This window comes from Martes martes (assembly GCF_963455335.1).
Source record: "Martes martes genome assembly, chromosome: 3".
NCBI lineage: Eukaryota > Metazoa > Chordata > Mammalia > Carnivora > Mustelidae > Martes > Martes martes.
In genome coordinates, this window is record NC_137890.1 from 93985821 (window position 1) to 93998333 (window position 12513).

General features: G+C 46.8%; 1 protein-coding gene across 1 annotated transcript in view; it reads right to left on the reverse strand.

Annotated features, from left to right (window-relative positions):
• Positions 1-4718: 4718 nt before the first annotated feature.
• Positions 4719-12513, reverse strand: part of CFAP221 (cilia and flagella associated protein 221) — a 77184-nt gene continuing 69389 nt past the window's right edge. The window contains exons 22-24 of the mRNA XM_080798964.1: positions 9189-9281; positions 6744-6839; positions 4719-4945 (exon numbers count right to left, since the gene is read on the reverse strand). Coding sequence (XP_080655090.1) covers positions 4837-4945; positions 6744-6839; positions 9189-9281 — 298 coding nt within the window. The 3' untranslated portion in view covers positions 4719-4836. The remainder of the gene's footprint in view (positions 4946-6743; positions 6840-9188; positions 9282-12513) is intronic.

Genomic DNA, 12513 nt, shown 5'->3' on the forward strand with positions numbered 1-12513 from the left:
AACCTGAACATTTAAATAAAAAGTAAAGATATATAAAACTATAAAATTTCCATTTCCAGGGGTGCCTGGGTGGCTCAGTGGGTTAAGGCCTCTGCCTTCGGCTCAGGTCATGATCCCAGGGTCCTGGGATCGAGCCCCGCATCAGGCTCTCTGCTCAGCGGGGAGCCTGCTTCACCCTCTCTCTCTGCCTGCCTCTCTGCCTACTTGTGATCTCTGTCTGTCAAATAAATGAATAAAATCTTAAAAATAAATAAATAAATAAATAAAATCTTAAAAAAAATTTTCCATTTCCATTGATTTTTTTCATGTGGTAGAGAGAAACATGGGTTCAGAATCAGGCAGCCTGGGTTCTGCCCAAACCTGGTTCTTCTGTTAATTGGGCAAGTCCATGAACCTCTTTGGGCCTCAGTTTCCCCATATATGTCACAATGATAACAGCCAGTCTGTGTGTCTCAGAACATTGTGAGGATCATTGAGAAAATACTTGACAAGCTGAAAGTCCTAAAAAAAGGAAGCAATTGTAATTACTTGTAAAATGAAGCGACAGTATTGAATTATCCTGAGGTTTTGTGGTTTAAAATTTTTCTGGCTTTAGAGAGAGAGCTGAGATAATCTGAGTGAACATAAGAGAGAAGGAGCTGGCAGGTCTTGAGAGACCACTGTTTAGCCCTGAACTCCTCACTCATGCAGCCAACCTTTGACTGTATCCACTATCCCCGTAGAACAGGGCTAACTGAGCCCATAAGGAAGCCCCCAAACTTCATGTGGTTCAGTGATTCCACTGAAGCAACTTTTTCTATGGGACTGATCATGGAAGACAATACATAGAAGGCTTTCTTGCCCTTTCCCATCTAAAAGTGGTCTGAAAAAAGGAAGAAAAGCGCATACAATATTAGATTTTTGGAAACTGGTTTATTTCCTGGTGGAAATCCTAGGCTACAGTGTACTGGGGAGGCGGACAAGGCCTTTCTTGAGGCATCCACCAGGTGGCGTCAGATCCCCAACACAGTCACACAATCCTCCAGAGGGTTGTAAAATGACCCTCGGAGGGCACGGAAAGAAACGAAATAAATTGGCCCTTGCTTATAGGTGGGGAAACGGAGATGGGTGTAAATAGATGCACTAACAGGAGCCCAGGTTCAAAGCCATGTAACAAGCCCTGAGCAGCAGGAAGGTTCACATAAATATTACAGCGCTGGGCGCCCAGGAAGGAAGGGGGAAGAGGTAGGTGGAGCTAGCCGGGGGCTCACTGAGGGCGGGCGGGACGCACGGGAGGAAGCAAGGTCGACCAAGTGGTGTTGAGTCTGGGTGATGAGGGCAGCGATTCCCTGGAGCGGCAAGGCCGGGCCCCTCCCTCCTCCGTAAAGGCAGGCTACGAGGTGCTCCGAGGAAAGATTTAACCCCTACCTGAAGGGGGCGGAGCGCCGGAGAACCGGAGGCCAGGGGGCCAGGGGAGTCTGAACGGGGACTGGAAGGCCGGAAGGGAGTGGAGCAGCCCCTCAGGAACAGCACGGGCCAAGGCGCTGCGTGTGCTCCGGCAGGCTGTGTTTGGGGAACTGCTGTGAGGCCTGAGTGAGGAGGAGGAATGCAGGGCGGGGAGGTAGGGTTTTCAGCCCTACAGAGATTTATGAAAATTACCGATTCGTAGGATAAACCAGGAACGAAAGAGCCTGGTTACCTGCAGGGTGGGTATGAACAGGGTAGTAAGATGAGGAGTGACGGGCCCTTCCCCGAGCACCTCTTTCGTGCGGCTGTCAGAACCACGGGAATGTTGTGCGAACCCTGTGCACATCCTAAATATAAACGAATAATTAAACCCAACTAGGATGTGGGGGAACCACGGATGGAATAGAAACAGGAACAAACGAAACTAACTGCATCCCAAATGCATGGCAGAACCACATGGACACACGTGGAGGGGAAAAAAGAGCCCTAACTTTGGAAAACTGTATTTTAATTGAACTCTGTAATGCTAATGACGACAAGAAAGCAAATACTGTCATCTAGTTAAAACATGGGTTTCGGGCACCTGAGTGGCTCAGTTGGTTAGGCCACTGCCTTCGGCTCAGGTCGTGATCCTGGAGTCCTGGGATCGAGTCCCGTAACAGGCTTCCCCTGCTCTGCAGGGAGCCTGCTTCTGCCTCTCCCTCTGCTTCTCCCCCTGCTTGTAGTCTCTCTCTGTCAAATAAATAAATAAAATATTAAACAAGCAAACAAACTACAAAAAAACAACAACAACATGGGTTTCTCACAGGAGATAGGTGAACAATTTGGCCATCCCTTCACAGATGTGCTAAAAGTGAACAAATAAACACACTATAGATAATGAGAATGGGGTTAATCACTGTGGGGGGAGGGTTACAAAGGAGTTAAAAGGAAGGCTGAAACAAACTGGTGATTAGAATCAGAAGTCTCAGAATCAATTCATGTTCTTTTTTTTTATATAGTATTTTTTTAAAGATTTTTATTTATCTATTTACTTGTCAGAGAGAGAGAGAGATATCACAAGTAGGCAGAGAGGCAGACAGAGAGAGAGGGGGAAGCAGGCTCCCCGCTGAGCAGAGAGCCAGATGCTGGGCTCGGTCCCAGGACCCTGAGATCATGACCTGAGCCGAAGGCAGAGGCTCAACCCACTGAGCCACCCAGGCGCCCCTCAATTCATGTTCTTGATAGATGTGGAGAGTGAGCTACAGAGCTATGTATGTGTGTGTATGTGTGGGTTGGTAAAAATACAGAGGTGTCCCAGCTCTGTCCACTGAGAGAGCCTGGAAGCAGAGACCCAGGAACAATGAACACCCAGGGGTTGTCTCTGAGCATCCTTCATAACAACATCAATAAAAGGAGTTAGGGCTAGAAATAGTTGACTCCAGGGCTGAGGCCGAGAAAATATAAGATGAACCTGGAATTTTTTTTTAAGATTTATTCATTTATTTTAAGAGAGAAAAAGAGTGTGCAGTGGTGGGGACGGCAGGGGTAGAGGAAGAAGGAGAAAGAATCTTAAGCAGACTCCACACCGAGCGCAGAGCTCAATGCTGGACTGGATCCCTGGACCCTGGCATCAGGACCTGAGCTGAAGGCAGAATCTATTTTTTTTTTTTAAGATTTTATTTATTTATTTGACAGATAAAGCGAGAGAGGGAACACAGCAGGGGGAATGGGAGAGGGAGAAGCAAGCTTCCTGCTGAGCAAGATGTGCGATATGGGGTTTGATTCTAGGGCCCTGGGATCTAGGGACCTGGGCAGAAGGTAGATGCTTAATGACTGAGCCACCCAGGCGCCCCAACATTAGTCTTTCTTTTTAGCACTTCTCATATCCTGATTTTATACCACAAACGTAAAATCTGGTTTTTGTTGATGGTGTGTCCCCTTTGTCACGGGGCAGGGTTGGGGTAGTATCGCTAGCTGGACCTGGATCCAGGCCCAGCTCTTGCATGGCCCTCAGCAACTCTTTTGTATTTTGTGTGTCTTGTGTGTATTTTGTGTATACATCTTTGTGTGTGTGTGTGCGTGTGTGTGCCATACCCCAGGCCACTCTTCCCTCCTCCACCTGGAGAACCAATATTTGTCCAGCTGTGATGGCCGAGCCTCTGTCCCCACAGCAGACAGGCATCCAGCCGAAAGCAGGCTGCGGGACACCGAGCTGGGGCAGTCAAAGGCCTGGGCTCCTTAGCAGGTCATCAGGACCAGCCCCTTGGGCTGAGTAGGACTCCCCAGGGTGCTTGGCCTTATCCTGGAAGGAAAAAGGAACCCCTGGAAGGCGATTGTGATCTTCCTGTTTTGGTGGGATGGGAGATACAAATTGTGACCTCTGAACAGTAAAAGTAATGTGACCTCCTTGTGTCCCTTAAGCAGACAAGGCAGGACAATTCGGTAGCTTAAGACAGGAGGAGGAGGTGGCAGTTCTGTTGTGGGTCTGTTGTGGGTGATTTGAGAATGAAGACTCTGGTGTCCTCAGGCAGAGACAGGTAGTGTCCCTGTCTCCCACTGCCCCTCCTGCCCAGCACAGCTGACGTTGCCGGAGTTCTGGGCGCCTGAAGACTCCCTCCCTGATTCTGCCCAGCCTCGAAGTCACACAGGCCTTGTGGGTTTTCACCAGCTTGACGGGTCCCCTGGCTCCTGGGACTCTTGGGATTCCCTTCCCTGGGAGGATGTGAGGACTCAAAGAGCTGGCCCGCAACAGGGGGCCTGGCACGAGGCAGACTCCAGGGAAAAAGGAACTGTTGTCCTCTTTCGGAAAGCCTGCCTCACACCTCACACACGACTCCCACGTCACCTACTGCCTCTCCTCCTCGGGCAGCTAGCCCGGCCTGCACTCGCACAGCATCTCTCCCAAGACTGCTGGGTGCTGAACGCTGTTGGCAGATTTGGCAAATACAAATGTAGGACGAGCCTGTGCCCCTGCATAGATGCTTGGGAAGTGAGTGTCCTCACCAAGGCTGGGACGCTCAGGGGTGAGGGGCAGCTTCCATGCAGAGGTGAGAGAGCAGACCGGCTCGGCACCTGCCTTTCTCTGCCCTCTCCCCGCCTGCCTAGCCCCCCTCCCAGCACCACACCGCGTGCAGAAGGCTCTGGGGCTCTCCACGTGGTGGGTGGCCTGAGGCTTGCTCCGGAAGTCTTGGTGTCAGCATTGAATCTTTGCACCAAGGAGCCTTCCAACACTGCCATCCCATTGGTGACGTCTTATCTTTCAAAAGAAAAATGATTACTTACAAATATATACATCATCCACCTTTCAATTTTATTCTCTAGAGAGTTTAACTCCCCAAATGACTGGAACGTCAATGGACACAGCGACCGGCAGAAAGCCAACGAGAGGAACTGACCTCCTGGGGGGTTTTATCCTAGAATCAGGTATGAGTTGAGAGCTTTGCCCCGCAGAATCTTCATCTCCTCCAGCACCTTTTCTCCTGGCTTCTCCGTAGGTTGTGCTTGCTCCTTGATCTCTCTGTACACCAAACACCCGGCAGGGACACATGAGGGCACTTGGTAGCAGCTCAGGTCGCCCACCTGCGCCCGGAGGCTGGCTCAGGGTCGCGGGGATAGTGAAGCCTGGAGGACTTTTTTTTTTTTTTTTTTTAAGATTTTATTTATTTATCTGAGAGAGAGCGAAAGCGAGCGTGAGCACAAGCAGGGGGAGGGGCAGAAGGAGACGGAGAAGCAGGCTTCCCGGTGAGCAGGGAGCCCGATGCAGGACTCGATTCCAGGACTCTGGGATCATGAGCTGAGCTGAAGGCCGACGTTTAACCGATTGAGCCACGCAGGCACCCCTGGAGGGCTAGTTTTATGTTTTTATATAGGATTGATATCACATATATCTATTTCAAACTATGTTTGATGATAATTTTGTTATTAGTGAAAACACTTGGCTGGTACGTGATTCAAACCTGGCTTCTGATCTCAGCTCCATGAGCTTCTTCGTGTGGCCAAGTTCCCTAACTCAGGCTCCGCTTCCAGATGGACAGACAGTGGTAGTTCCCATCTGCCAGTGTTGTCAAGAAGGTGAAATGAGAAATCACTCACATGATGTCTTCTAAAGGTTCAGTCAGCATTCTTTGCTGCTTCACATTTATGAATAAGGTAGGCCTGTAACATCTCTGACTCTGACAGTGGCTCCAGAAGGGGGGGAATCAGGGGGAGGGTTCTGCACCTGGATCAGTTGGCGGCTGATGTGGAGCCCAGCCCTTTGCTGGGTGTGGCAAGGGGGTTTCTGTTAGAATATTCCAAATATCTGGGAAGGAACTGAGGAGTGCATTTGGTTGGAAGGGCAGATGTCTTAAGACTGTGAGGTCAGCTCTATGACCTGCCTAGATAGAATACAGTAAAAACTCAAGTGCTTCTGGAACGTTTTCTAAACAGGGTGAAATATAAAGTTCTGGCAAATGCCTGGCAGTTTAGAAAAAGCAGAAATACCTGAAAATGAAGAATTAAAATGTTCCCTTGGGGGCCTGGGTGGCTCAGTCGGGTAAGCATCTGCCTTTGGCTCAGGTCATGATCTGGGAGTTCTGGGATTGAGCCCCAAGCCAGGCTCCCTGATCAGTGGAGAGCCTGCTTCTCCCGCTGTCCCTCACCTGCTCATGCTCTCTCTCTCTCTCTATCTCGCTCTCACTCTCAGATAAATAAATACAATTTAAAAAAAAGAGAAACCAATTTTTTGAGGGATAATGATGACGTGTTTGCTTAGCTCTCCGGCCCCTGAGGGAGAGGCGAAGGAAAGCGCTCATGTTTGCCAAACACCCAGTTCACATCAAGCAACAGGCTGGTCGTCCTCGCCCTGGTGTCTCATTTACTCCTCACACTTGTGAGGCCTGTGAGGGAGACTTTATTTCCTGCGTGGCGCACATGAGGACACCGCAACTCAGTTTACTGAGGTGTCAGGAACTTGGCTGGAGAGCTCACATGTCATAAATGGTGGGGCTGAGCCTCGGCCACAGGTCTCCTCCGGCTCTAGAGCCCGGGGTTCCTGATGCCGGATGAGACTTGTTCAGTTATCAGTAACAAACAAACACACCTCTGAAATTAGATGATAAGCAAATGGAAAAACTGGGTCCAGTTCTTAAACGTTCACCTGCCAACCACACTTGAGAGACTGTAATTGTGCATCAAATAAGATAGACACACCCCTCTCCCTTTTTTAAGCCTGAGGTATTTAGGTTCAGATGACGTGACAATTCCTGTCCTTCATGGAGGACCAATTCTATCAGAAGGCTGCCTCTTCCTAAGGAAGGCATAAAGCATCCACTTACTTCTCCTTTTTGGGGTCCTTGTGGTCCAACATAGGGAATTCTGCTTCGATCATTTCCGGAGTCAACAGAACTTCTATGTTCTGTTCGCAGAGCTCACTGAAAAGGAAGAAGATGCTTAGCTGGAAAGGGTTTTCCTTCCCCAAATAAAGTAGAGAAATATTGTGATCATTTAAGAATTATGCAATTCTTTTGGCTTTCAGTGTTAGTTCTACCCACTTTTGTTGAGTCCATGTTAAGAGAAGCATAAGGCTGATAAACTGCTTTGACCAACAATGGTAGGAATCATCATAACCAGAGAGTAAAAAGCAATTTTTAAAGCAGGGTTGTAGAGTTCATATTCTCCACAAGTGCACGTAGTATATTTACCAATACTGACCCATATCTTGGACTGTAAAGAAAGCCTGAATGATTTCAATCTTTTGAAATCATTCACAGTATGTTCTCTGGCCACCATGAAATTTAAATAGAAAGCGATAATGAAGAAGATCACTATCTTCTTCACTAAAAAAAACCAAAAAACCTACAACTGCTTTAATATAATTTTAATATATTTAAATAATATATTTCCAAATAAACTATTGGTAAAAGAAGAAATTAAAGGGCTCGAGGTGACTTTTGTCTTGTGGTCTGCTATCCGCTGGAACGGGGGGTCAGCAAGCTTTTCAGTAAAGGGCTTTGTAGGTCATACAGTCTCTTTTGTAACTACGCAGCTCTGCTTTTGTAGCATGAAAAGAACAAAAAAGAAATAATACACGAATGGGTGTGGTTATGTTACAATAAAACTTTATTTACAAAAATAAGTGGCGGGCCAGAGTCAGCCATGGGCCATAGTTTGCTGACCCCTGGCCTGGTGGTTAAAGCATGGTTGCTGCATGTGTGGGTTCTAGCTGGAGGAAAGTAGAGAGAGAGACCATGGAGGAGATACACTCACTCCTTTGATGGTCATGATCAGAAGTGGAATATCTCCCATCTCGTGTTCCCTCGGCCAGGGCCTTGCCAAATGGGTGACTTTATTGCAAGGGAGGCTGGGAAATGTCACTACTAGTTTCAACAACCCTATTACTTTAGAAGAAGAGAATGGATTTTTTGATAATGGCTCAGTTAAGAGAAACGCTTCCAAGATCAACCAAGTCTTCAAAGTTTGGAATTAAAAGCAGGTGCACAGGGGCGCCTGGGTGGCTAGGTTGGTTGAGCATCTGCCTTTGGCTCAGGTGGTGATCCCAGGGTCCTGGGATGGAGCCTGTCTCTCCCTCTCCCTCTGCAGCTCCCCCTGCTTGTGCTCTCGCTATCTCTTTCTCTCTCTGTCAAACAAATAAAATCTTAAAAAAAAAAAAAAAAGGCAGGAACACCATTCAGCCACGATACCCTGAAGTGGCATAGCAAGGTTCCATTACGGAAAGTACCCTTGGAAGGCACAGACGCTGTTCCAGTCCCCTGTGACTGAAGACTAATGATTGCTAAGCAGCCGCATGTTGGTGCTTTGCAAGCATCAATTTCCTGTGAGTAGTTTCCTGTCTCGAAGGTGGGGATAACAGCAAGACCTCATCGTGGGGAGTAAATGAGACCACGGGCAAAGCCCTGTGCTGGAGTGCTTGGTAAATGTTCTGATTACCCCCCTTGTCATCAGCATCAGCATTATCTCCTGCAACTCTGACAACTCGCAGGAAATAGGTTCTATTATTCTCATTTCAAAGATGGGGGAACTCGGTCACGATGGTCCCTACATCAGTGCCAAGCGGAGGAGGGGTCAGCTAAGCTTCGGCCTGCTGGGCACCACAGCCCTGCCAGACAGGACACGTTCCTCTGAACCTCACACAGACATGTACCATCCGTCCCGGCTCCAGCTTCCTCACCAGTGTCCTCACCGATGTCCTTGCGCAGTGGTTCCAGTAGAAGGTGCTCCCACCTCCGGGTTTGGAGCTTCAAACGCTCAGGTATTGCCAAGTGTCACTGCGCGTGGACAAGTCTTACCCCGGAGAGAAACCTCAGATATTTAGGATTTCACTAATTGATGATTTACATGGACAAATGCTGAAATCGGCACAGCAACAGGAGATTCGAGGCTGTTTGACGCTCACCAGTAAAATGAAACATGAGCCCCTTGGTTTGGGGTCTATAGTTTTTTATGCCTCTCCAAATCCCACCCTCTTTCAAGGACTAACCCAAGTGCACGTGACCATGAAGCCTTCCCAGCCCACTGAGCACCACCTCTGTTCTCCCCTCCCTTGAGCTCCCTCCGATCAGTGAATGTGAGGCTGCAGAGACCATCTACTCCACACCACGAACTCAGCCTGCCATCCCCTAGTTAGGACTCTGGCTGCATGTGTTAGCCCTAATTCATCTGGGTTGCAGACCCAGGCACTGTGTGCTCTTTTGAAATCTCTCGAAGCACCTGGCGCATTTTTGTAGAGCAGACTACATTAGAAAGCAAAGGTGAGAAAGTACCGTTCAGCCATTTCCAGTCTATCTTCTTCTGGTAGGGCATCGAGAATGGCAGGGACATTTTTCGGAAGCATGACTAGGTTGAAGGAATCATAGCTGTGGAAGAACCGCACAGGCAGGGGAGGATAAATGCTCACATTCGAAGTCTTGGGATCTTTACACCATGTGCTAAAGTGCTTGTACTTTCCCACTGGGCAGGACATTCCCCTTCCGTCCCTCACTCCCGAAAACCCACTCGTGTTTGCCTATGGACAAAGGCAGGGGGTGTGATAGGTACTGTTCAAACCCTAGAGGATGTGGCCAAGAAAGCCATTTTCTGGGGTTTAGGAACAGTTGGTAATGTCTAATATTATTTCTTGGGGGGCACAGGGCAGTACTGGGACAGTTCACTTTTCTTAATAGTTTCCCCTCAACTTTACAGTCTTCCTTAGTTGTTCCATTCCATTTCAAACCTTCCTCCCCACCCCCTGATATATTATTTGGTATTATAGATTTAGAGCTTTCTATAAAATCCTGAGAATAGAGCACATTAAGATAATTAAAATAGGTAGAAAAAATATTATTAGTTTAGAAATTGGCAGCAGACTTCTGTTTCAAGATGGTAAAACAAGCATTTGCTTTTTTTGGTCTCAACTACTTAAAAACTTTTATTTTTTAAAATTTTATTTATTGGTTTTTAATTTTTAGAGAGAGAGAGAGCATGAGCCGGGAGGGGCCGAGGGAGAGCAAGAGAGGGAATCTTAAGCAGGCTCCATGCTCAGCGCAGAGCTCCATCCCATGACCCTGACATCATGACTTGAGCGGAAATCAAGAGTCAGATGCTTGTCCAACTGAGCCACCCAGGTGCCCCCACTTATGACATTTTAAAGGAATAAAAAATTGAACACACGACAAAGAAGAAGAGGAGAAAAAACCTACATGGATAAGAGTTTTCAACAGTTTTCTGGACTAAATTTTGGGGAGAGTATTGTCTCATGAAGAAGAGTACATAGTGACAGACAGTAGAACACGTAGGAAGGAAACGGAGCTCCCCCCAGATCCTAGAAAGATTGTGAGTGGAGGCTAAGGCAGGAGGCACATGCAGAAAACAAGGGGTTTTGGCTTGTACACATATATCTTTGATGGGGCACCTAGGTGGCTGAGTCAGTTAAGCATTGGCCTTTGACTCAGGTCATGATCCCAGGGTCCTGGGATCAAGTTCCACCTTTGGCTCCCTGCTCAGCAGGGAGTCCGCTTGTCCCTGTTCCTTCTGCCTGCCCCCCGTCCCCCGCCCCAGCTCGGGCTCTCTCTTGCTTACTCTGTCTCAAAAAAATAAAATCTTAAAAAAAATTAAGCATGTTATTGTTCTACCTATTATTAAAAAAAAGATTATATCAATAACGGAAGGGAGGGAAAACCCCCAAATTGAAAGCAAACTGAAGCAAATATTTCACATTAATTCCATAATCATGGTGGAAGGAAAGAGAGAAAGAGGAAGAGAAGGGGGAGGAAAGGAGGAAAGGAAGGGAGGGAGGGAGGAAGGAAAGAAAGAACAAGGAAAAAAAAGCACTAATCCAAGAAACTTATAAATACTGTATTTGACTATATAGTCAGTTTTGGTGGGATGTACAATAAACTTGGGAGAACCTGCAAACAAACCTGACCTCTATTTATCATGCTTGTTCATTAACATGGCTATAGGTGAGACAATTGTGAAACTATTTTGGACTTCTATGAAATTGATTAATGAGTAAATGCGTTAGGAGCCAGGGATCTCACAGTGGAAGAAGGGACATATAAACACAGAATGGGGGAAAGCAGGCAGTAACTTTACGTATGCAGGCTAGAATTCTAAGCACCGGTGTGAATTCATTTCTGAAATGTGTGTACACACACCTGTGTGTTTGTGTGTATGTCTATATGTGTGTGTGTCTGGCTTGTCTGCTGAGGAAGCCAAGAAACAAGCCACCCAGAAGCAATGTGTCCACCTTGTATCCAGCTTTTGGTTTTCATACCATTCCTCCCGAAAGGGAACCTGACAAAGCATGCGGGTCCTACCTGCTAAGCCGACTGCTGCTTTAGAGTGGGGTGGTCCGGGGCATTCCTGCCCAGCAGAGGTACTAAGAAGTGGAGAGCCCAGACCACTCCCCACAGAGCAGACTAGTCTGGGAAGAGAGCCTGGCCACAGCCATGTCTTTTTCATGAGACCAAATTAATCCAAGTTTTAAAATCTGAGCCCGCGTTCCTCCTACTCTTGCGTATGTGTTAATATGTTCTGAAATTGAAACGGTGGAGATGGTAGATGGTGGTCGGGCACTTTGTGTTGCTTTCCTTGATTTTAATGCTTTTCTTGGCAAAGCAAAACTCTGACGGCCCTAGAATGGTTCTCAAAATTCTTCTGGACAACACTGTATGTTAATTAATTGAATTTACATAAAGGAAAATTTAAAAAATTCTCCTGGACATTTCACTCATCTATAAAATCTGAAAGTCGGGGCGCTACTGGATTAGACAATGTCTTCGGCTGCTGCTGATTTGCAAGATTTTTTTAATTTTTATTTTATTTTATTTTTTTTAAAGATTTTATTTATTTATTTGTCAGAGAGAGAGTACACACAAGCAGGCAGAGAGGCAGGCAGAGGCAGCGAGAGAAGCAGGCTCCCTGCTGAGCAAGGAGCCCAATGTGGGACTCGATCCCAGGACCCTGGGATCACGACCTGAGCTGAAGGCAGCGGCTTAACCAACTGAGCCACCCAGGTGTCCCGATTTGCAAGGTTTTTATGAAAGTCCTAGAGAGACTCAAAAAGTTCTCACTAAATTTATTAAAGAGCAAAGAAGCCAAGTGAGCTGTTTTGATTATTATGAATGCAGAAATGACTTGGAATAAACAAATAGTAAATAACTATCACGTGGTTTGACAGCAAACATATTCTCGGGGCAAAGGAAACATCTCATAAGTAATAGGTAATTTATTCAAGCCAGAGGACTGCAAGGTTGAAGTATCTTTAATGGATTTGTAGGAACTTAAGAAAGAATACCATTCTTATTTTGTAGCTACTTTTAAAAATAAAAACAGGGTCTAGAAGCTTACATCCTGGAAATCTATGAGAAGGAAATGTAGAATCCTCTCTCGATTTTATCATCTGTTACGCAATTACGGTTTATCTTGAAATGAATTGGCCCAACAGAGCGCTCAGGCACAGAAGTTGAAAGTAACAGCTCCTAGTTGGAGGGTTTTCTTTAATTCATGTAGAATTCATGTTTAATTCATGGTTAATTGAAGCCCAAGGTAACTGCATGCTGACTGCTTTTTGAAAAGAACAGCCTCAGGAGATTTTTCCAAGGACAT